General features: G+C 40.6%; 3 protein-coding genes across 7 annotated transcripts; 2 read left to right on the forward strand and 1 right to left on the reverse strand.

Annotated features, from left to right (window-relative positions):
* The first annotated feature begins 6 nt into the window (after positions 1 to 6).
* On the forward strand, positions 7 to 12,368 carry NKAPD1 (NKAP domain containing 1). 4 transcript variants are annotated; one of them, XM_040257963.1, is made up of 6 exons: positions 7 to 88; positions 1,464 to 1,540; positions 6,839 to 6,939; positions 8,471 to 8,620; positions 9,484 to 9,537; positions 9,969 to 12,368. In XM_040257963.1, the coding sequence occupies exons 2-6, from the start codon at positions 1,472 to 1,474 to the stop codon at positions 10,474 to 10,476; spliced, it is 882 nt and encodes a 293-aa protein (XP_040113897.1). In that variant the 5' UTR covers positions 7 to 88; positions 1,464 to 1,471; the 3' UTR covers positions 10,477 to 12,368. The 4 variants fall into 4 exon arrangements, with proteins under 4 accessions (XP_040113897.1, XP_040113899.1, XP_040113898.1 ...); XM_040257965.1 differs by having other exon boundaries at positions 9,972 to 12,368; XM_040257964.1 differs by having other exon boundaries at positions 46 to 657.
* Positions 12,369 to 12,571: 203 nt separating this feature from the next.
* On the reverse strand, positions 12,572 to 14,836 carry TIMM8B (translocase of inner mitochondrial membrane 8 homolog B). Its single transcript, XM_040257983.1, has 2 exons — positions 14,654 to 14,836; positions 12,572 to 12,972 (listed from the first exon to the last, which is right to left on the reverse strand). Exons 1-2 carry the CDS (start codon positions 14,735 to 14,737, stop codon positions 12,805 to 12,807), a joined length of 252 nt encoding a protein of 83 aa, XP_040113917.1. The 5' UTR covers positions 14,738 to 14,836; the 3' UTR covers positions 12,572 to 12,804.
* Positions 14,654 to 23,620, forward strand: SDHD (succinate dehydrogenase complex subunit D). Of its 2 annotated transcripts, XM_040257978.1 has the most exons (4): positions 14,654 to 14,971; positions 17,690 to 17,806; positions 19,122 to 19,266; positions 22,652 to 23,620. In XM_040257978.1, exons 1-4 carry the CDS (start codon positions 14,920 to 14,922, stop codon positions 22,815 to 22,817), a joined length of 480 nt encoding a protein of 159 aa, XP_040113912.1. In that variant the 5' UTR covers positions 14,654 to 14,919; the 3' UTR covers positions 22,818 to 23,620. The 2 variants fall into 2 exon arrangements, with proteins under 2 accessions (XP_040113912.1, XP_040113914.1); XM_040257980.1 differs by lacking the exon at positions 19,122 to 19,266 and having other exon boundaries at positions 14,801 to 14,971.
* Positions 23,621 to 24,251: the final 631 nt, after the last annotated feature.

Here is a 24,251-nt window from a genome sequence, read left to right on the forward strand (position 1 = left end):
CACTTCCGGCCTGGAAGGGAAGTCAGCTGCTTCTTCTCCCAGAGAGCTTCCTCCCCCCCAACCCCGCCACGCGAGGCTGCGGCGCACGGTATGGGTGTGTTTGTGTGTGTTTGTGTGGGGAGGGTGTTTGGAAGGAAAGTTACCAGGAGCCCCGTGGCCGCTGGGGAGCAAGGGTCCCGGTGACGAAGATAGGGGTAGTTTCTCTGTCTTCCACTTGGAAGCCGCCCCCCGCCCCACCCCCTCTTCAGCCACTCTAGATACATCTTGGGGCCCAGTCGAGAGTCGTACCCGTCCAAAGCGTCCTTATCCCTTTTTGGGGAGTGAAACCCAACCCCTGGGATCGTCCCAGAGGAACGTGAGCGGGGAATGCCCCAGCCAACCCGGCCGCCCGAATTCCGCCCCGGAGCAGCCCCCGGCCTCAGTCCGGAGAGAAATCTGCCTGTCGGCCTGGGCTGAGGGGACGGCGGCCGTGACCTGGGCCACGGGTGAGGGCGGAATAACTGGTGGGAAGGCTGCGTTTTCACGAAGGACTCGGGTGAAGCTGCAGAGCTGCCTTTGAGCCCTGACTCCTTGGCTTCCTGGGTCGGAGGAGATCTTGTAATGGAATGGTTCTTCGTCTCACACTAACAAGATGCCTGATTTCCTCAGGATCGAGGGGTGAGTGAGCGGTGGGGTGGTTGCCCAAAGCCCCTGATAGCTACACATGTGAATATCTCTGTCATTTATTTTTTGGAGGCTTCTGGACAAAATAGAACATAAAATTCCCTTGAATGAAGTAGTGTAGGACATCTCTGTAGTTGATGTTTTTAGGCCTCAGTTTTTGTTACTGTTGACATTTGTGTCCCTGAAGCTCTTAAATCTAGGTGTTTAACTGCAAACTAATTTGGAGATTTGGGAATTGATTTCTAATCTGAACTTTGTTTGCCCTGGACTGTGTGCCCTGGAGCAAGGTATGGCTTTAACGGAATGTCATCTACAGAAAAGGAATGAAGGTGAAGTTAAGTGACTCAGTCATGTCCGACTCTTTGCGATCCCATGGACTGTAGCCTACAAGGCTCCTCTGTCCATGGAATTTTCCAGGCAAGAGTACTGGAGTGGGTTGCCATTGCCTTCTCCAGGGGATCTTCCAGAGCCAGGGATCGAACCCGGGTCTCCCTCATTGCAGGCAGACTGTCTGAGCCACCTGGGAACATAAAACAGTTATTTTAAGGATTAAATAAAATGGTGCTCTTGAAAGCACTTAATTTGGTGCAATTTCAAAGAACTCCAATGTACATTATTTCCTTTCATGCTCACATTAGTGTGGACAGGTGTTTTCCCCTTTTAATGGTGAAGGAAAAACTATTCCTCAGGACCACTGACTTCTAGTTCAGTGATCTTTTCTTTATCTCATGTTTCATTATAGCATAGTGATAAAAGATAACATATTAAATTATTAAATATTACTTATTGATTCATTTCAGGTTGAAGAATGTCCCGAGTTCCTTTGGGGAAAGTCCTCCTGAGAAATGTCATCCGGCACACAGATGCTCACAATAAGGTTAGAGATACACCTTAGTTATTCCTCATGGTTAAGGAGTGTAAACAGTGTGCTTAGAGTGATTTTGGTACAGTTCGAAGAGACAAAGATAAAATACATAGTTAGAATATAATTTGGGAAGTATTATAATGTAGACATACACCGAGTGCTTTCATCCACTGCGAAAGGAATAATGAACTCTGCCTTGGGAAGTTGGGAAAGGCTTCACAGAATGGGTGGTATTTGAACTGCTGATATTTGAACTAGTTCTTAATGAACAGGTTCAAGTTTATCAGATGTCAAAGATCATTCAGCACAGAGGGAATATCATGTAGTAGCATATGGTAAGGAGCATGAAGCACGTAGGGCAAGAAATTGTATGCATCCATAAAGTAGAGAATTTGGGAGGTAATGGCAGAAGATGAGGCTTGAGTGGTGAATTAGAGTTGGATTGTGATGCTTGGAGATCAGCCTTTTTCCTGTAGGCAATAAAGAAACCATTAATTATTTTTAAGCAAGGTTAGAGATGTTCAGTTCAGTTCAGTTCAGTCGCTCAGTCGTGTCTGACTCTTGGCGACCCCATGAACTGCAGCACGCCAGGCCTCCCGTCCATCACCAACCCCCGGAGTCCAGCCAGATGTCCATTGAGTCGATGATGGCATCCAGCCATCTCATCCTCTGTCGTCCCTTTCTCCTCCTGCCCTCAGTCTTTCCTAGCATCAGGGTCTTTTCCAATGAGTCAGCTCTTCGCATCAGGTGGCCAAAGTTTTGGAGTTTCAGCTTCAGCATCAGTCCTTCCAATGAACATCCAGGACTGATCTCCTTGCAGTCCAAGGGACTCTCCAAGAGTCTTCTCCAACACCACAGTTCAAAAGCATCAATTTTTTGGCGCTCAGCTTTCTTTATAGTTCAACTCTCACATCCATACATGACCACTGGAAAAACCATAGCCTTGACTAGATGGACCTTTGTTGGCAAAGTAATGTCTCTGCTTCTTAATATGTTATTTAGGTTGGTCGTAACTTTCCTTCCAGGGAGTAAGCATCTTTTAATTTCATGACTGCATTTACCATCTGCAGTGATTTTGGAGCCCAGAAAAATAAAGTCAGCCACTGTTTTCACTGTTTCACTGTATTTATATTTTAGAAAGATGATTTGTTAGCTGGGGAAGGGATAGATCAGATGGGTTGAAATAGTAGAGAGGCCAGTTAGGAGACAGTTGTAGTATTTCAGGTGAGAGATAATGAGGGATTCACATGAAAACAGTGACAGTAGGGATGAAGATGAAGAATTTAGGGACTGGAGTTCAAGGAACTTGATGATTGATTGGATGATAGTGATAATTTTGGAATCAAATATAACCACCTTGTGTGACTGAGTGAATGATGATGATGATGATGCAATTAATTGAGATAGAGAACAAAATAAGAGACAGATATGATGGGAAAGGTAATTAATTTGGTTTTTAACATGTCGATGGTAAGGTGCTTATAGGATATCCAGACAGTTGGCAACTTAGACTTTGAGGAAAGGAGAAAAATTGAGGCTGGATATAAAGGTTTGAGGGTTACTGATGCAGGAAGTGATAGAGGTCATGAGAGCAGATGAGGTCAAAACTTTAGTTGTCTTTGGTGAACTCTGTGCAACTCCTATTTCAGTTCAGTTCAGTTTCTCAGTGGTGTCCAACTCTGCCACCCCATGGATGGCATCACGCCAGGCTTCCCTGTGTGTCACCAACTCCTGGAGCTTGCTGAGACTCATGTCCATTGAGTCGGTGATGCCATCCAGTCATCTCATCCTCTGTCATCCCCTTCTCTTCCTACCTTCAGTTTTTCCCAGCATCAGAGTCTTTCCAGTGAATTAGCTCTTTGCATCAGGTGCCCAAAGTTTTGGAGCTTCAGCATCAGTCCTTCCAATGAATGTTCAGGACTGATTTCCTTTAGGATTGACTGGTTTGATCTCCTTGCAGTCCAAGGGACTCGCAAGAGTCTTCTCCAGCACCACAGTTCAAAAACATCAATTCTTTGGTGCTCAGGTTTCTTTATGGTCCAACTCTCACATCCATACATAACTACTGGAAAAACCATAGCTTTGACTAGATGGACCTTTGTCGGTAAAGTAATGTCTCTACTTTTTAATATGCTGTCTAGGTTTGTCATAAATTTTCTTCCAAGGAGCAAGCATCTTTGAATTTCATGGCTGCAGTCACGATCTGCAGTGATTTTGGAGCCCCCCAAAATAAAAAGTCAGCCACTGTTTCTACTGTTTCCCTGTCTATTTGCCATGAAGTAATGGGACCAGATACCGTGATCTTCGTTTTTTGAATGTTAAGTTTTAACCCAGGTTTTCACTCTCCTCTTTGACTTTCATCAAGAGGCTCTTTAGTTCCTCTCCACTTTCTTCCATAAGGATGGTGTCATCTGCATATCTGAGCTTGATATTTCTCCCTGAAGACTTGATTCCTGCTTGTGCTTCATCCAGCTTGGCATTTCATATGATGTACTCTGCAAAAAAATAATAAGCAGGATGATAATACATAGCCCTGAAGTACTCCTTTCCCAATTTGGAACCAGTATGTTGTTCCATGTCTGGTTCTAACTGTTGGTTCTTGACCGGCATACAGATTTCTCAGGAGGCAGGTAAGGTGGTCTGGTATTCCCAACTCGTGAAGAATTTTCCACAGTTTGTTAGGATCCACGCAGTCAAAGGCTTTAGAGTAGTAGTGAAGCAGAAATAGATGTTCTACTGGAATTCTCTTGCTTTTTCTGTGATCCAAAAGATGCTGGCAATTTGATCTCTGGTTCTTCTGCCTTGTCTAAATCCAGTTTGAATATCTGAAACTTTTGTTTTACACACTGTTGAAGTCTAACTTGGAGAATTTTGAGCATTACTTTTGCTAGTCTGTGAGATGAGTGCAATTGTGCAGTAGTTTGAGCATTCTTTGGCATTTCCTTTCTTATGGATTGGAATGAAAAGTGACCTTTTCCAGTCCTGTGGCACTGCTGAGTTTTCCAAATTTGCTGGCATATTGAGTGCAGCACTTTAACAACATCATCTTTTAGGACTTGAAATAGCTCAGCTGGAATTCCGTCACCTTCACTAGCTTTGTTCATAGTGATGCATCCTAAGTCCTACTTGACTTCACATTCCAGGATGTCTGGCTCTAGGTGAGTGATCACACCATCGTGGTTATCTGGGTCATTAACATCTTTTTTGTATAGTTTTTCTGTGTATTCTTGCCACCTCTTCTTAATATCTTCTGCTTCGGTTAGGTGCATACTGTTTCTGTCCTTTATTGCATTCATCTTTGCATAAAATATTCCCTTGGTATCTCTAATTTTCTTGAAGAGATCTCTAGTCTTTCCGATTCCGTTGTTTTCCTCTATTTCTTTGCACTGATCACTGAGGAAGGCTTCCTTAACTCTCCTTGATATTCTTTGGAAGTCTGCATTCAGATGGATATATCTCTCCTTTTCTCCTTTGCCTTTTGTTTCTCTTCTTTTCTCAGCTATTTGTAAGGCCTCCTCAGACAACCATTTTACCTTTTTGCATTTCTTTTTCTTGGGGTTGGTTTTGATCATTGCCTCCTGTACACTGTTAGGAACCTCCATCCATAGTTCTTCAGGCATTCTGTCTATTAGATCTAATCCCTTGAATCTGTTTGTCACTTCCACTGTATAATCGTAAGAGATTTGATTTAGGTCATACCTGAATGGCCTAGTGGTTTTCCCTACTTTAAGTCTGAATTTTGCAATAAGGAGTTCATGATCTGATCCACAGTCAGCTTCTGGTCTTGTTTTTTCTGACTGTATAGAGCTTTTCCATCCTTGACTGCAAAGAATATAATCAATCTGATTTTGGTATTGACCATTTGGTGATGTCCATGTGTAGAGTTGTCTTTTGTGTTGTTGGAAGAGGGTGTTTGCTATGACCAGTGTGTTCTCTTAAACAGTATGAAAAAATGCAACTCCTAGTTAGATTGCAGATGTTATTACTGTCCTATCCTCTGATATTTTGATTGTGAGTGAGTGTGTAGCTGTTACATAAGCAGCCTCTGCAGTTGCTTTAAATCTCCCCTAGTTGGATGGTAAGCTTATATTTGAAAGCAGTGATTAAAAAAGGTAAATCGAGGGCAAATTCAACAGAATATTATAGGAGGGCTTAGAAATAGCTGATTGTTCCTTGTGCAGCTGTACTCTGCTTTTCAGGAAATTATCTAACAGTTCTCATGCTATTTGTTTTGTTTTGCTTTGTTTTTAACAAAAATTACTATGTTGTGAAAAGAGACGTAGCCTAGAAAGTTGAAAGACCAGTCTTTATTAGCTTTTTGACTTTGGTAAAAATCTATGAGCTTTTGTTTCTTCTCAGTAAAATGTAATAATAGTACCTTTTTTTTGGCTTTCCTTGTAAGATTGCTTAACATTCAGTAGAGATGATACAATTAAAATCACAAAGCATTTTAGAAACATAAGGGATTATCATTTGCTAACTGCAGCATACTTGGTTGATAAGGTGATGAGTGTATCTATGCAGGGGTTACAAAGCTCTTTTGTTGCTGCAGAATTCTACGTAATTGAGATTTACTGAGTTGGATTGTTTAAGCACTCTAGAGAAACCAGAATTTGTTTCTCAGGTTCCTGATCAAAACACAGTTTGTAATCCAATAACTAGTGCAGACTTTATTTTCAGTTACTTTTCTGTGATGTGAAGTGTTATTTTTATTAACTTATTTAATAAGTTTATTCATGTATAATATCATGTAAGAATCGAATCGCCAGTCTATGTCCGATGCAGGATACGGCATGCTTGGGGCTGGTACACGCGGATGACCCAGAGAGATGTGGGGAGGGGGGTGGGAGGGATGTTCATGTTTGGGAACGTATGTACACCCGTGGTGGATTCATGTCAATGTATGGCAAAACCAATACAGAATTGTAAAGTAAAATAAAAAATAAATAAATAAATAAAAATAAAAATAATAAAAAATAAAAATAAAAAAAGTTTATTTATTGGCTGAACTAGGTATTCATTGCCTTGCACAGGGACTGCTCATTGTGTGGACTTCTCATTTTGGTGGCCTCTCTCGTTGGAGAGCATAGGGTCTGGCTGCACAGCACACGGGCTCAGCAGGTGGGGCTTCAGGCTCCAGACCGTGGGCTCAGCAGTTGGGGCACAAAGGCTCAGATGCTTTGCAGCATGTGAACTCTTCCCAGACAAGGGATCGAACCTGTGTCCTCTTCATTGGCATGTGGATTCTTATCCACAGTCCCACCAGGGAAGTTCTAGTAACTTAGTTTTCTTTCTTTCTTTTAAATCCAGATACAGGAGGAATCAGATATGTGGAAAATAAGAGAACTGGAGAAACAGATGGATGATGCTTACCGGGGAACCAAAAGGAAAATGTTACCCAGTAGTTCAAGGTGAAGTTGCAACTCTGAGAACCAAAATATTCTCATGTCATTCAGAATCATCAACTTTTGTTTAAAAACATGATGATGTGCTAAAGATAGATGAATTCAGTTCTTCTGTGAGTCTTTTAAGACTTTCCTTTTTCATAAATCTTGACTCAAGCATACAGGTAATGGCTATGATGCATATAGCCCCACTGTTTTTACTTATTTGGAATGGAGAGCTTAAAAATTCTGCCTTGAACAATTGTAAACGTTAAGGATTCTCTGGATTCTGACCTTACCTGATGGCTTTTGACTTAAGATTTTCTATAGGTATGTTATGGTCACTTAGCTGATCATTCACACCTTTCCCTTTTTAGTCTTTCATCCTCTCTCTGCCTTTTTTTAAATCTACTCACTGTCTTAGTCACACAACCTTTCAGATTACCTTCTTAATAATTTGAGTGTGAGTATGAAGGATTATGTAGGCTTAGTTGTCTTACCTGTGGCGTATAGGAATGTCAGAGTGTTGGAACATCTCCTGGGCCTCATATGCATATTGGTGTAGAGCTGTTGTATGAAAAATGACTATAAAGTTAGCAGTGCTGATTTCTAAAGCCATCCAGGGACATAGTTAATAATAGTGAGATATTTAAGGAGTGTGCCTGCTGAGTGTGTAGACTTTGGAGTGACTGACTGTGTGAATACCTTTCCACAACAAAGTATTCAGGGAATCCATGGTAAACATGGCAGGGTCTCAACAGAAAAATAAATACCTTTTCAGTCTGTTTTCTCTCTGAGGATGGTTCTTTGAGAATTTGGAAGTACTTAGTGCAGATGATGATTTGTTTTGTGTTGGTTATTTGATTCCAAGTAACATTCCAAAACAAAATACTGTTCTTTTGGAGTGGACTATTAATGCCTGTCATGATAAGTCTTTAAAACATAATTTCTTTGGGGGCAGTTTTTTGATTGGCTCATTTCCCATTGTAGTCCTGCAGCTGTAACAGTGCCTCATAGGCATGTAGGAGGCCCTTAAACATTTTTGATAGCCTCTTAGCTGGCTTAGTGACTTGTTAGTGGGATTTTGTAGGCACAGGCTAGATTAGTAGTTCTTAAGTGTTTTTCTAGTTCAACATATTCATGGGTTACGCCTTGCTGCCACTGTTACTGTGATCTAATTACAGTAGGAGCTGGTGTTAGGGAAGGGAGTGTATCTCAAAATTACTGGGGCAGTTTGAGATGTCCCCAGCTGTGATTATCAGTCTGCTTCCTTCAGAATTAGTGAGTGAGGTATAATATGCCCCAGTCCAAAAGTTATTTTGTCTGTACTCTGCAGTAGGAGGGGTAGTGATGATCATAGTTTCATTGAATAACTGTACACATTAAGAGAGGACATAATGTTAAAAAGATATATATTTTTTAAGTATCAGGTTATAAAAAAGTATTAGGTTGTTTTGGTCTCCTTTTAGCTTGTTCAGTGTGCTTTGTGAATGATATTCCATAAAGTAACCTTACAGATTGCTTCTGTACCTAAAAGTTCTTCTCTTTTCTCTTATAGCCGGATGCGCAGTGATGGTTTTGATGAAGAAAGTCAAAGAGACTACTGGAGGCCAAAGAATGAAATTTGTGGAGCACTGGATGATGGTTTTCTTAAGGCTAAATCCTGGAACAAGAAGTTATATGATTATGAAGCTAACATGCCAGACAGGTCTGTGACTGAATTCTTCTGACCATTAGTGATATTTGGCCTGAGAATGTGTACTTTTAAAAATTATCCCTGCCAAAGCTTATTACAAAAATGTTCATAGCATACTCATAATAGCCAAAAAAGTGGAAACCCAAATGTCTGTCAGTTAATGAATGGATAAACAAAATGTGGTATATAGAATGGTAATGGAATGTTATTTGGCAGTAAAAGGAATAAATTACCATTACATGCTAGAACATGGATGAACCTTGAAAACGTTATGCTAGGTGAGAAAAGTCAGACACAAAAGGCCACTTATTATATGATTCTATAGAAAGTGGGTTAGTGGTTGCCATGGGCTGTAGGAGATGGAGGAGTGGAATAACTGCTGACGGATTGTTTTTTGGGGGGGTGATGAAAATATTATAAAATCATAGTGGTAATGGTTGCACAACTCTGAATATGCTAAAAGCCACTGAATCGTACTCTTTAAATGGGTGAATTTTATGGTATATGAATTATACCTCAATTAACTTATTCAAAAAAGTTGTCCCAAGGTAGACAGCATTATGTTATGAAGTGTTTTTGGAGAAGTATTTCACAGCTGAAGAGCAGCATATTAAGAGTACCTCAGTGTTTCAAGGAAGAGAATGGCAAGTTTTCTTACAAATGGATAAAGGAATCCTTTGTTTCTGGAATGAGAGTGTATAGTATGGAAAATGTAACCAAGTTACTGATCTGTAAATGTGGTGTTGACTCTTCCATATCTTTTTTTTGTTGTGTGTGTGTCTGTGTATGTATACATTCCTAAGTCTAATTTGTCTTAGTTTTAAGAAATGTATGCATTGCTTTAGTAATATGTGTAATAAAACATTATCTTACAGATGGGGCCACAGTGGATATAAAGAGTTATACCCTGAAGAATTTGAAACAGACAGGTAAGGCAAGTAGGCTTACTGGAAAAAAGTTAGAAACTTAGTACGAAGTTTGAATTATAAATGAAGTTCCTAATTTTTTACCAAGTATATGACATTTGCCATTAAAAATGTAACCAGAGAAATATAGGCAGTTTAGTTGGGAGAGGACTGATATTTTGCTTTTCCCTGACATTTGGCGTATCTGTAGCATGTCAGTTTTATATACAGTGTTCCATATAGTAGTAATTCAGTATGGCAGATAAGAATTTTTATCTTCATTTTAAAAATGAGGAAATAAAACTCAGTGATAAAGTCTGATGGTAAGCTTGTATCAAAGCTTTGATTTAAAATTCAGAGGTTAACCCCAACTTCCCATTTAGAAAGCAGAATATAAAAATTATATAAATATACTTTATATTTTCTACAATAAAGCAGTTTTTCTTTTTTATTAGTAGTGATCAGCAAGATATTACCAATGGGAAAAAAACATCTCCCCAGGTGAAATCATCTACCCATGAATCTCACAAACACAAAAAGTCAAAGAAGTCCCACAAAAAAAAGCAGAAAAAAAAGTCACACAAAAAACAGAAGAAGAGCAAAAAGGAAGCCACAGATATAACAGCAGATTCCTCAAGCGAGTTCTCAGAAGAAACTGGGGCTTCTAGTACCAGGAAAAGGAAGCAACCACACAAACGCAAGAAAAAATCCAGGAAAAAGTCTCTCAAGAAATCTCCTTTATTCTTAGAGGCAGAGAGTGACACTTCCCCATCAGATGATTCTGCATCCAGCAGTTCTGAGGAAAGTGAGGAAAGAGACACTAAGAAAACCAAAAGGAAAAAGAGAGAGAAAAAAGTCCACATCCCTGTAGTTAACAATGAAATACAGGAGAGGACAAACAAACGCACAAATTGGAAAGTGGCTACAGATGAAAGGTCTGCCGAGAGTTCAGAGGATGACTAAATGAGAGAGAAGCATTCTTGTTTTCTGCATGACTGGATATTTACAGTTCTTACACCTTGGGGTTTGCCAGTGATGCTACTGCTGAGCACAGGGCCTGAGGTTAGAGCTGTCCTGTGCCATCTATATATGTTCTGACAGACGTCTTGTCTAGTTTGGCCTGTTAAACTTGATCCTCTTATTGTTAATAGGGAATCCGTTATTTTGTTATGAAGGTTTCTTGAAGAGATTATTTTTTGTGATTAATCACATTTAGGGTAGAGTGCATATGCAGCAAATTAAAGGACCCAGAAAGCTGAATCCAGTAAAGACCTGGGTATACCAGTCACAGTGTTGAATTTGGGGAAAGCAAGGGCTGGGGTCAAGAGATGGATTGAGCTAGTGCTATATAGAATGATATGATGAGGGAATATCGTGTTGCTCTTGTCTATTATATAATAGGTGCCACAACTTGACTTTGTCTTTAGCCTTGGTGCTTTGATATTTTCTGTATTTTGGCCCCACAGATGTGGTCCAGTTTACTTAATAAGGAAATGAGCATAAGAACAAACAATTTCAATTCATGGTAATATCCTTAGACAGCTGTTATTGGTAGAAACTAGGGGTTTTTGTCAGATTTCCCTGCTGGACAGGGTCTGTGGCTGTACTCAGTATACCCCTAAACATGGGTGATTGGATAGTAAAAGGTTTTCCAGTTCCAGTTTATTGCCTAAATGGACTTATATTCAAAATTATTTCTTCAGTTGTCTTGGGTAAATCCTCAACCAAATGAAGAATTAGGCATCAGTCCTGCTATCTCATCGTGCACTGAAAAGGATTCAGGGCAGCAACAGCCATTTAAATGTTGTCTTCCTTGTTCATTTCTTAGCTAATGAACTTGTAGATTTCCCTTGAAACTAGGTTGAATCGATTCCAAAATGAAATAGGCTTCTCAGGGACATATCCATTTCTTCCTAGTCTGCCTTTGGATTAAAGCACCAAGCAAAGATCTTGTTATTTCCCTGTGCTATATACGGTGATCCTACTATGTTAATTCTTAAGAAACCAAACTCACTGGAAGAAGGCTGGCAGAACACAAATCAATTTTCTTTACTATGGCAGAACAAGTGACATTGTTTTTTCCTGGCTGTCACTTCATGGGCTGAGTAAAAATCTTGAAAGCTCAGACTTTTGGTCTTGGTTCTGCCATTAGTTGGTTATGAGGTTTGGAGCCAGTAAGTCAACCTCCCTGGCCTTAGTTTCCCCATGTGTAATACAGAAATATTTCATGGTAGCCTGACAGTGTATGACACCAGCAATAGACTATAACAACATTCCATGAGGTGGTAATATTTTGTAGCTCTGAACTATTAAATTGTTCTCTTTACAGAACAGATTTCTAATAAAATGCTTAGTCATAAACAGTTGGCCAGAGGTTCCCTAGCCCTTGACTCTAAGCAGGTGCTACCTTTTGGGATATTTATTTGAAATAGTACTTTGGTACTCAATTGCTGATGTGATGTTCCATGGTGCATATTTTTAACATTGAGATTAAGGGCCCAAGTAGGGAAGAACAGTCTATAATTACTACCTCTTAACCTAAAGCAATTGTTTTCTTCTTGGAGCAAGTGAAATCTTTTGTGGGAAGGAGTTTTCAGCTTCTGGGTTTTTTTTTTTTTTTTTTTTAGCATTGTCTCTGTGCTCTAGAAGTTTTGATTCTAAGCACAGACTCAGGAAGATGGGCCAGTGGAACCAGGCTTCTCCAGGAAGTTGATTCTGTTTGGGTCTTGACTTTCTCTTCGTCTTATACTAGCAGGGCTCCTTCCCAGTGAACACACATCTTGCCTGTTTTGCTTTTTGCCATGTTTACCTTTTCTTGGTCATGTATAAGCAATAAAGCTGTTTTCTGTTCTTCACCTTTCTCAACCCCAAATTCTCTCTGATGCCTTAGGCTAAGGCTTTTGATGGTTCTTCCCACCCCCTTAAGTATGGCTTAGGATGGCTCTTCAAAACCTAAGATCTCTCATTTGCACTACTAATTGCCTTGGAACATACTTATTTCTAATGTTCCTATCAATCAGAGACCTATATATTAAATCCTAAAATGGGATTTAAAAAAGAGAGTTGGAGAATTCACATTTATTGAATAATTTGTTGTGATACAAGATGGAATTTCTGAATTCCCAATAAATAAATTTCACTTTTTGAACATCTGATCTGTTCCTTTTTAGCACCAATAGGCTTGGTAGCTGCCTTAAGCTAATCCGACAGAGGACTGGCTGCCTTCCCCCGCTGGCCCTTCAGTCTGCTTAATCAGTCCTTGGCTGCTGCTGTCATTCTTCCAGGGGTGGCTTACTGCCCTCCTTTCTGTACAATCTGGGCAAACCGACTGGTGATAGCAAGAGTAGTGTCAATGAAGCGGTCCACACAGCTAGAGAGACAATTTTCAGTGCGAGAGTCTAAGCGATTCCCTGGCTTCTCCACACATTTATCCCAACATAGCTCCATGAAGTGATGCACCTAAGAGGAAAGAAAAATAGTAACTACTTGGGGTCGGCTGACAGGCCTTATCTATGAATTTCCTTCCCATTTTTCTCATTTTCAGGCTTCCCTGGTGGCTCAGAGGTTAAAGCATTTGCCTGCAATGCAGGAGACCTGGGTTCGATCCCTGAGTCGGGAAGATCCCCTGGAGAAGGAAATGGCAACCCAGTCCAGGATTCTTGCCTGGAGAACCCCATGGAGGGAGGAGCCTGGTGGGCTACAGTCCACAGGGTTGCAGAGTCCAACAGGACTGAGTGACTTCACTTTAACTTTCTTTTCTTATTTTCTGTTACCTGACAAAACCATTCTTTGACGACTCCTCACTTCCTAATTTGTCACCAATACAGTCCCACTCCTCATTCCTGCCCTGCAACAATACTTTCATCCTCTCCCTATTTCTCTCCTTAGTAACTGAAAAATAGGTACTTCTGATCAAGTCACCCCAGTGCTGGCCTAATGCATCAGTTTCTTTGTCAGCCACTCGGGGCACTCCCTTATTTAACACCCAGTCAATGTGTTTCAATGAGGTAGGTCCACACATAGCATACTTAACTTGGCCCTCAATACTCCTCCCTAATGGTTTTTCCAGGTTATTATCACCTCCTTGAGAGCGCCATTATTTTCTGTGTCACTTCCTTATTAATCAGACTGTAAAACTGCAGGCAGGGTTGATAACTTACACCAGTGTAAGCTGGGAAAGCTATGGTACCAATTAATTCCCCCAAACCACTGCACTCATCTCATTCTAAGCCTATTCTTTAGCAGTTCTTAAGTCGTTGACCTTTTGGGGGTCAGGGACATGTGAGAATCAATGAAGGTTATGGACCCAATCTACAGAAAAATGCACACAGAAGCACAGAAAATGTGTGCGCTTTCAAAATGTTCAGGACCCGAAGATTTCCAACCAGGGTTCTTGCCACTTACCTTCCACGAGTCCTCCCCGTCCCACCACCTCCACTCCCCGCTAAAGCGGGGAATAACCATTTACCAAGGGCTTAGCTATTTCGGGAGGCTGGGTATTAAGTAGTAAGTCAATTCTTTTCGCGGTCTTAAAGGATGACTGTCCCCTCCATTTAAGAGGCACGGTAAGTAATAAGTGCAAAATCATGCAGCTAGTGAAGGTCGACGCCGGGGCTGGAACTATGCTCCGAAGCTCTTGTTCTAACCTAATAGTCTGACTACTTCAGCCCACTTTTATCCAATAATGCTCTACTACTATATCGTTTTCAAATACATTATTGCATATGATCCTCGACATCCTGTGAGGCAGCAGGCGACTGTGAAACCAAGACCTACGGTGGATGGGTATTTTGTTTAGGGGCACGTGGCCCGTAAGGGACAGAGCCATATGAGAAGCTGGGTCCTCCCAATGCCAGCCTAGAGAGCTCGCCACCAAACTAAGCGTCCGTGCACTTGCGTCGCCCGAACCTTTTTGCTTCGCTTTACACCTTCTCTTTCCCCTACGCTAGGCTCACAGGGCACCTGAGCACTGCAGGTAACGAGCGGCAGAAGTGACTCGTTTTTTTAGTGAGCAGAACTACGCGCAGCAAGCACGGAGCGGCGGGCGGCCGCCCCACGCCGCCAGCGTTCAGAGCTCCGCGAGTGCCTGGGACTTGTATTTCACCCTCCTTTCTCTTCACACTAGTCCTTGTCCCCGCACCTGTGCAGTGAACTGCGCTTTCTGCTGTTCGGCCGCCACCAGGCGTTGCAACTCGGCTTCATCCGCCTCACCCAGCTCCGCCATCTTCTGTGTCCAGTTACCGACCTTCCGAAGAGTTATCTGCGCATGTACGGCGGGCCCGCGCCAATCCCAACTTCCGGTTCACGCGGCGTTTTCCTTTTCCATGTTTTCTTCCTCGTCGCGGGCGGATGTTGTCGTATGACTGCTTCCGGGTTGCTGGTTGACCTTGAACCTTCCAGAGCGACATGGCGACTCTCTGGAGGCTAAGTGTCCTCTGCGGCGCCAGAGAAGGGCGAGGTGAGGGCAGCTGGAGGTTCTTAGCACAGCCTCCAGCCGGGGAAAGGGATGCGGCTAGGGTTCGTCTGCTGGGTGGTGAGACCTTTTCAATAGAGGGGGTGGGGGGGGTCCCTCCTTTCCTTTGGCACAGCATGACCAGAGTTATCTTCGGGTCCAGATGTCCACCCGAGCGCATATTTCCCCTGCTCTGGGCTGACGTGGTGATGGGGTAGCCTGAAAGTTATAGTCCTGCAGCGGCTGTGTTCACGAGTTCTCTTTTTCTCCGCATTCCCTTTCTTTGGAATGTTCCCACCCTGAATCGGAAAAGAGTGTCAGTGTTTAAGTCCCAATTTACGTATTAGTCGTTTTCCTTGGAGTTCAGTTCGCTACTCATTGAGGGGGCGTTTCTGTTCTACAAGGTACTGTAGTATGATTGGGTTAAAAATGTGAGAAAGCGTAGTTCCAACCCTTAAAGAGTTTCCATTTTTATAGGAAAACCATATAAGCATAATATGACAGAAAGCAAAAACTACAGCACAGTATCTAAGTTGTATGCCAATCTAGAAGACTATGCTAGCTCTGTGTTTTGGAAGGATTATCCTGTCTCGCTTGCTGAAGGAGCTGTGCCTGATTTGAGTCTTGAGGGTAGGGAAGGCCACAGGAAGAAGGGCATTACAGTTAGAGCTAGTGGGATGAACAGAAGCAAGGATGAAAGGCATAGAAACTGCTTTTTGTGAGAGAAAACAAATCGGATATTAGAACATGAAGCTCAAGGTGAGGAATGAGATGGTTCTGGAAAAGTAAACTGAAATCAAATCTCAGAAAAATTTGTCTTGATGTGGAGTATGCATTTTTCTTTGTGTGAAGGGGAGCCGGTGAAAGATTTGACATAGATTTGCAGTTAGATTGACCACCTTGGTAATTGTGTGATATTATAGGTGGCCATCATGGTAGATGGGACAAGCTAAGACATAAGTTAGGAGATGAATTGAGACACTTATTGTAGTAGTCTAGGCAAGCATGGTGAGGTCCTGAAATTGGAAAGTTGTACTTAAGAGTCTTAAGAAATGCTAAGGAGTTATATCAGTATAATTTGGTATTTGACTGAATTTAGAAGGGAAGTCTTACGTGATTTCCAGATTTTTGGTTTAGGTTGACAAATGACTGGGATATCATTAAATAAAACGAGGAACATGCAAATGAGAGGCAAGTTTGAATGAGAAAACGAGTTGAAGGGTGATTTTAGTTTTTGCCATGTGAGTTTGAGGACCAGGTCGGGTACCTCAGGGGAGAGAGCTTGCAGGTACTCAAACTTCTGAAACTCTGGAGAGAGATCAAGCCTGGGGATACAGAGTTGAGTGTCACCAACCTAAAGGCTCTAGAAGTTGAGTGGACAAAATGTCTAGGGGTGGGCCTAGGCAGCAAGGAGAGCAAAGGGCAGATGATGGATTCCTGGGTGAGCATTTAAGAGCAGAGGCAGGAGGAGACTGATATGATCAGAGAATCAAAGGGAGAGGCTGAAGAGAGTTCTGTCAGAAAAGAAGAGAGAAGCGGCCACCAGTGCCTCATGCAGAAAGGCTCAATAAGATGAAGACCGTTGGATGTGGCCACATGAGAACATTGGTGATTCATAAATGCAGCTTTGGTGTGGATAAGGACGAGTTGCAGGCCATGAAAAATTTTAGGGAAGTAAGGAAGTCAAGGTGATTTAGACAACACTTTAAAGAAGCATGTTTAGAAAGAGGAGAAAGGAGGGGAAGAGTGCATGGGCATTATAGGACATAGGATGAAGAGAGGGGTTAAGTATATTACATCAATTGAGGGAAAATGGTCAGTAGGAACAAAGGGGTTAAAGATACAGGAGAGAAATTATCTTTTATTGAGTGCTTATAGCACTGTGGGACTTAGGCTGAACATCTTACATATATTATTTAATTTTCAGCAGAGTATTATGAAGTAAGTACCAATGTTTTCATTTTAGAAATGAGGACATTGAGGCTTGGAGAGTCTATTTAACTTAATTGTCCATTGTCTCATAGCCAGTATTGATAGGCTTGGGTGTTCTTAGATCTGTCTATTTTTTAACCAAGATATATAAGAGGACAGAAAGAGATGAGTTCAAGCGTGCAAGCACAGAAATTGATCTTAAAAAAGAAGGTGATATCTCCTAAACTAGACTGAATTACTTGAAGACAAAGACTTTGTCTTTATCTCTCTTGCTGTTGTACAGAGCATAATTTTGTATGTAGTAAAAGTTTGTTGGATGAGTAGATGAGTGAAAGGATAAAAGAGCCATAATTAATTTTTAAGAATTGGTCAAAGTGAAGCCCTTTTTGCAGAAGTGTTCATTGATTTATCAGTCTTTCCATGGCTGCTTAGTCTAGTCTCACAGCAACCCAGTGAAATAGATGCTATCCACATTTTACAGATTAGATGGTTATTCGATATTTGGGGTTAAGTAGCTTACCTGTGGGTCTTCCTGGGTGGCTCAGTGGTAAAGAATCAGCCTGCAATGCAGGAGACCCGGGTTCGACTCCTAGGTTGGCAAGATCCCCTGGAGGAGGGCATGACAATGAGAATCCCATGGACAGAGGAGTCTGGCGGGCTGCAGTCCATAGCGTCACATGGAGTCAGACATGACTGAAGCAGCTAAGCAGCAGCAGCAGCTTATCTATGGTCATTTAGAAGGTCCTGTTACAGGAAAGGTGCTTATGATTCCCTTGATGTCTCTTTCCTCAGCTCTGTTCCTCCGAACCCCAGTGGTCAGACCAGCTCTTGTCTCAGCATTTCTCCAGGACCGACCTGCTCAAGGATGGTGTGGAACACAGCATATTCACCTGTCACCCAGCCACCACTGTATGTGCATCTTTGTCTGGGCTGGTTATCATGCCTTTGGCAGGACTTGCTCTCTCTGAGGGGAACTCTTGGCTCCAGCTCTGTCGAGTGAAGACCTAGTCTACACTTGTGGGCACACAATGCTAGCATGGTTGAATGATGCCATTTCCACTTATACAGAACCTTCTGGTCTGTCTTTTTAAAATGTTTAAGTTTCTTAAAAGAAAATAGCTCTGTAGGGGGAATCTGTTCAATGTAGTTTAGTTACCTTTATTTATTGGAGAGGAGCCAGATCCGAATAATTTAGAATAGCAGACAATTTAAAAAATCTTGCATGTTTATAGCTATAATGATATGCTTATTTTTATTTAGGTTGCTATTAAAATCATGTTATTTCTTGGATGAATACTATTTGGTATTGTTAAGTCTTAGAAAATCCATAGGTGAATCATGAGGTAACTGTTTTCATTTTTAAAGTCTAGAAACATCAGTATTTTATAGAGATAAAGACTTTTGATTCTTAAGCCTGTCACTTGAAAGCCGCTTCTGAGTTATGAATAATTAAGCAAGTATAGTTTTTCTGCTATTTAGAATTATTTTATCTTTGAAAAGTTTTTGTTGATGAACTTTATTCAGTTAGATTTAGCAGAGCGATTTTAACTTGGGGTGAAGGAAAGTCCCCAAGGTTGTGTACATGGTTTGTAACATATGTGTCTATGTGCATTTTTCCAGGAAGTAACTCCATCCTTATTAAAACATTCCCAAAGGGGTATGTAACCCCCCCCACAAAAAGAGGCTTTCAAAGAGATGTTTAAAGCCCATTTTGTTTTTACTTGTTTAAAAGAAAGTGTCATGTTCTTCTCATTATTGGGCTATTTATAAGTAACAGAACAGAAGGACCATGATCCTAAAAGTTGACATTAGAACTGTGCTTCTCTTTTAATTGACAGGCTTAATTTTCTTTTGGGAGGATTTTTAATATTACTTAGAAAGATTAAGTGTAAAATAAGATTGATGTTTTAAAGGAAGGTATCTGTCTATTATAATGAAGTCCAAGGTTGGTAATTGTGCAACGATATTTCATCCATCTTCTTGCCTCTAAGCAGAGTGGATCTCTCTTTTAATTAATATATGTAGGCTTTGAGAAACCCTATGCTAAAAGACCGCAGAGAAGGGAGATTGCATCTTTCTCATTTATCTCCTTTCTCTTACCCACTTTATGCTCAGAGTTAAATGCATACTGTTTGCCGTTCTGTTAGTCTGGGTTAGTTTGTGGCAAATACTGAGACGTGTATTTCCCCGAAACTCTTAGGAATCTCGTCCTTCCTTTCTATAGCTGGTTCCAAGGCTGCATCTCTCCATTGGACTGGTGAGAGGGTTGTCAGTGTTTTGCTCCTGGGCCTAATTCCAGCTGCCTATTTGAATCCTTGTTCTGCGATGGACTACTCTCTGGCCGCAACCCTCACTCTTCACAGTCACTGGCAAGTACAGCAGTCCTTCCAATATTACCTTGTCTGTGCATTTTGTTTTCTGTGAGCTTATCTCACAGTTGCATATGAGGGAGAAGTTGCTCAAAATACTGAAGATCTGAAGAGAACAATAAAACATAAGTAAACTATTTATATGCCCAAATTTGTGTATCCATGTGCCTATAAGATGTCTTCCTTTTCATATCTGAGAGGCTTTTGAACTTAGCATTGCTTTTGAGAGTTGCCCATTTTATGTGGTTTGGCAAGGACAGTATGCTGTCATGGGTGGGGAGGTGTTTTTTGGATTGTTAGAACTGAAAGGACTTGAGGGAGTATCTTAGCCAACCCTGTTATTTAATCTCTGTGGAAACTAAATCCCAGGGACGTTAAATAATTTGTCAGAATCATTTTCTTGATATTATTAAAGGGGTTGTTTGCTTACCTAGTTTTCTTACTTAGTAAGCATTGGTTAGAATTACCCTTCAACCAGATAGACCTTTCACAGTAAATGATCCCAGTTGCTCTTGAAATACTAGATCACAAGTACAGTAGGATTTCTCTAATGTGTGTATCTTGAAAGAAAATGAATCTAAATTGATGAAAAATCAGAATAAAAGAGAAATCTAAAGTCATGCTTTTTTTTTGACCATGCTGTGTGGCATATGGAATTTTATCTTAATTCCCTAACCAGGGATCAAGCCCGTGTGCCCTGTAGTGGAAGTGTGGAGTCTTAACTAGTGGACCACCAGGGAAGTCCTAAAGTCATACATGTTAAAAATTGCAATTGACTTCTCCAGTTACCTTATTAATTCTCTCCTTTTTTACACATACACAAAAAAGACTTGAAAGAGTTGTCTAATTGTGTACTAGTTCTTTAGCATCCCGTTTTTTTAAACCTGCATTGATTGGGCTTTTATCCCAACTATTTAACTGAAGTCACTCTCAACAAAAACACTAAAGACCTTCATTTTTCCAAATCCAGTTGTCCATTCTTTGTTCTCCACTTGAACTTGGCAGTATTCAACTTAATTGAGTGATCTCTCCTTAAGTAATTTTTCTTTGGCTTCCTAGATACCATCCGTACCTTGTTTTCCTCCACCCCACCAGCTCTGTATACCTTCTCTGTCTCCTCAGTAGCACCTCCTCTTGTCTGACCTCTGAATAATGAAGGTCTGAACCCTAGGCTCATTCTTGGCTTTCTCAAATTTCTCTGACTGCATACTTCCCCCAGGTGAGTTCAGATAGACCTCTTTTTTTTTTTTTTTTCAGATGGCCCTCTTTTCCTGAACTGCAGACTTAGTATTTGCAGTTGTCCGCTTGGATATCTAGTAGGCATCCCCAATGTAATATTTCCCCAAATCACTCTTCCCCTCAAATCTCTCAATTTCTCCTCAAAAGCTTCTTCTCTTCTTCAATAATTCAGTTAAGTCTTGTCTCAAACCAAAAATCCTAGGAGTCATTCTAAATGCCACTTTTTGTCTTAACCCCGCCACCAGTCCATCAGCTCTTTCTTTTAGTTCTCTCCTCAAAACATAGCCTGAATTGTCACTTCATGATGTCCTTACTATCACTACCATAGCTTAAGGCAAGTTAAGCCAGCAGCCTTGCCTCAGCTACTTCAGTTGCTTCCTAACTAGTTCTCTATTTTTGTTCTTGTTGCCCTTTTGCCTGCACGGTCCATTCACCACATATAGCCAAAGTGACCTTTTTATAGGGTAAAATTAACACTTATCTAAAGAAGATACAGAAATGGCAAAAGGTGCATGAAAAAATGTGTTTGTTATTAGAGAAATGCAAATCAGAACCACATTGAGATGCCACCATACACCTACTCAGATGGCTGTAATCAAAAAGATGGACTGTTACAAGGGTCACGAAGTTAGAATCCTCATATATCTCTGCTGGGAATGTAAAACATTGCAGCTACTTTGGAAAATAGTTTGGCAGGTCTGACAAGTTTTTACAACAGTTATAATATGAGTTAACAACAGATAGTTGCCGTCTGATGCAGCAGTTTCACTTGTAGGTGTGTACCTACTGAAAGTGAGAGCATGTGTCCCCATCCACACAAAACCTTGTAGCCAGAGCAGTGTTATTTTAGCCCCAAAGGCAAAGTTGTCCAGATGTTTCAATTAATGAATAGCTAAATAAATATATGTTTACAAAGGAGTGTTATTTGGCCATACAAAGGATTGAAGTGCTTATCCATGCTACAACATGTCTGAGCTGTTAAAATACTGTGCTAAGTGAAAAAAACTCAAGACAAAAGGCCACATGTTATATGGTTTCATTTATATAAAATTTTCCAAATAAGCAAATTTGTAGAGACAGAAAACAAATGAGTGGTTGGGTAATGGGCTGAAGCATACAGGGTTTGTTTTGATGAAAATGTTCTGGAATTAAACAGTGATGGTGTTGCACAACTCTGTGAGTATCCCCAAAGCCACAGAATTGTTAATTTTAATTTTATGGTACGTGAATTTACTTAATTTAAAATAGTAAAGTTAGGTCACTTCCTACGTAAAGCACATCTGTGGTTTCCCATAAAATTCAGACTCCTTGTTATGACTTTCATGACCCTACGTGATCTGCGCCTGCCTTCTGATTTCCCTGTTCTCAGCCACATAACCTTTTTACTGTTCCTCAAAGACTCCAAGGCCATTGTTACTTTTGTTTGGAATGTTCCTTGGATTCAAACCATCCTTTCTAAAATATTCCTTCATAGCACCTATGTACTTTTTCTTTCTCTTCACTGGAATGTTTGTTCCATAAGGGTAGTCATACTGTCTTATTTGTATATTCTCAACATCTGTAACAGATTCTAGCGCATAATAATCTGCTTAATAAATTCTTTTTGAATTAATGAAAAACTCTGTAGGCCACTTGCTTTGGTTTAAAGAAAAACAAGTTTTTGTAAATAGAGTAGGAATTAGTTACTGTCTCATATAAATGACTCTGGGAAATTGAATCTAAAGAATAGGAAGGTATTTTTATTATATTGTTAGGAAACATTTGTTTCCTTCATCTTGGTTATGATTCTTGTTACTATGGGCTTTCCAGGTGGCGCTAGTGGTAAAGTACCCACCTGCCAATGCAGGAGACTTAAGAGACTCGGGTTTGATCCCTGGGTTGGGAAGATCCCCTGGAAAAGGAAATGGCAACCCACTCCAGTATTCTTGCCTGGTGAATCCCATGGACAGAGGAGCCTGCTGGGCTACAGTCTATAGGATTGCAAAGAGTTGGATATGACTGAAGCAACTTAGCACACACTTGTTACCATGAATTGCATTTTGACCTTGACTGATTATTTTTTGCAGCCAAATTAACTGAATAGCCTTCTAACCTGACATTACTTGTGGCTTTTCATTTGTACTGTGATTTTTTTTTTTTCCTTCAGGGGCATTGGACAAGTTGTTACTGACTATGTTCATGGAGATGCAGTGCAGAAAGCTGCCAAGACAGGCCTTTTGGTGCTCTCAGCTTTCACTTTTGCTGGGCTCTGTTACTTCAACTATCATGACGTGGGCATCTGCAAAGCTGTGGCTATGCTGTGGAAGCTCTGACCTTTTAGACTTAATACCTTGAGAATTGATTGTACACCTCCTTGCCTCTGCTCTGTCATGCCATTTCAACTCACAATAAGAAGGAAAAACATTGGTGAGACAAACCTCTTCTCCTAATCACCTGATTGTTTTTAGAATTTAATCTTTCAAGAAATATTTGAGAGAAGTTGTATCTTAAGAAATTATAAGACTGAATTATATATTCTGGGGAGCTAATGGAGTGTCTCAGCTTTTCACAAGTCTCATAGTATAACTGAACATTATATATGAGCTTTTTGCCTTTTAATTGATCAAGCTCTTAAAGGGAATTCAGCTTTATTACTCTTGATATCTGGTCAAACGTCTGTATTTGTCCTAGGATGATGGAGAAAGGGAAAGACTTAATTCACAAGTAAAGACTGCAGAAACTTAGGCAGTGTTTAGTTTTTGTAAACCTCCCCCTCTGTTCACTTGATACCAGTTACTGATGGTTACATGTCTTAGGGAAATTTAAAAGTTAGAAATGCTGATATTTCACATTACTGATTTCTAAATCCTAGGAAGAAGAGCCTGGAGAGTTTCTGAATGTAGAGAAGTTCTATTTAGGGAAGAGGTCCCTTTATAGATGTTTCAAATTGTTACAGATTCTAAACCAAGACTTAATCCTCAAATGTGTTTATTTTACTTGTCCTAAAATAATCTGTCCACAAATATAAAATTATAAGTGATAAGTTGTTGTTTTCCCACTGGGAATTCCTACTGTGAAAATGTATTCCATGAAGGTAATTTTTTAAAAAAATAAAATGCTGCATAATAAAAATTTATTCTACTCTTTTATGTCTTAATTGTTCCTAGTTTTATATGGTAGAACTGAGTGTCTATTGCATATATGGCTCTGAAGCAGGACTGAATTTCCTTTTAATTTCTTTCTGAGTTTAGCAGATAGGTAAGTTAGACACAAGTGCTGTAATACAAAAAAGACTTTCATGTAATAGGCAGAAATATACTGAGTATAAGTAGTTTGGTATCAGGAGACTAAGGTTAAGTAGTAGGAATTAAATTAGGTCCAGGTTATGGTGTTCTGTGAATGCCAGCCTTTATATTCAAATTATATACTGTATGCAGTTAGTCTAGTCTAAGGAATGAGTGTAAGGCATGATGGTTTCATCTCGCAACATAGATTAGATGGGAGTGGGTGCATTTCACTCACTGAGGACCTTATTCCACAACTGAGGCAAACTACTGAAGAGGAGGTGGCTAGAAAGGTAAGTGTTCATGCTGGAGGTTAAAGATGAGGTCCCCTTAACATGCCTTCAATCTTGTAGGAGATTCAGATGTGTATTAAGGATTTAGGAAGAGATGGTTAATTCTGTCTGGGGGCAGGTTAAAGGTTTCAGAAGGGGGTGGTGCCTGAATAGTAGTGCTTTGTCAATGAGTGGTGGTGGTGGGCTGGTC

The sequence above is a fragment of the Oryx dammah genome, unplaced genomic scaffold (assembly GCF_014754425.2).
Source record: "Oryx dammah isolate SB20612 unplaced genomic scaffold, SCBI_Odam_1.1 HiC_scaffold_17, whole genome shotgun sequence".
Lineage (NCBI taxonomy): Eukaryota > Metazoa > Chordata > Mammalia > Artiodactyla > Bovidae > Oryx > Oryx dammah.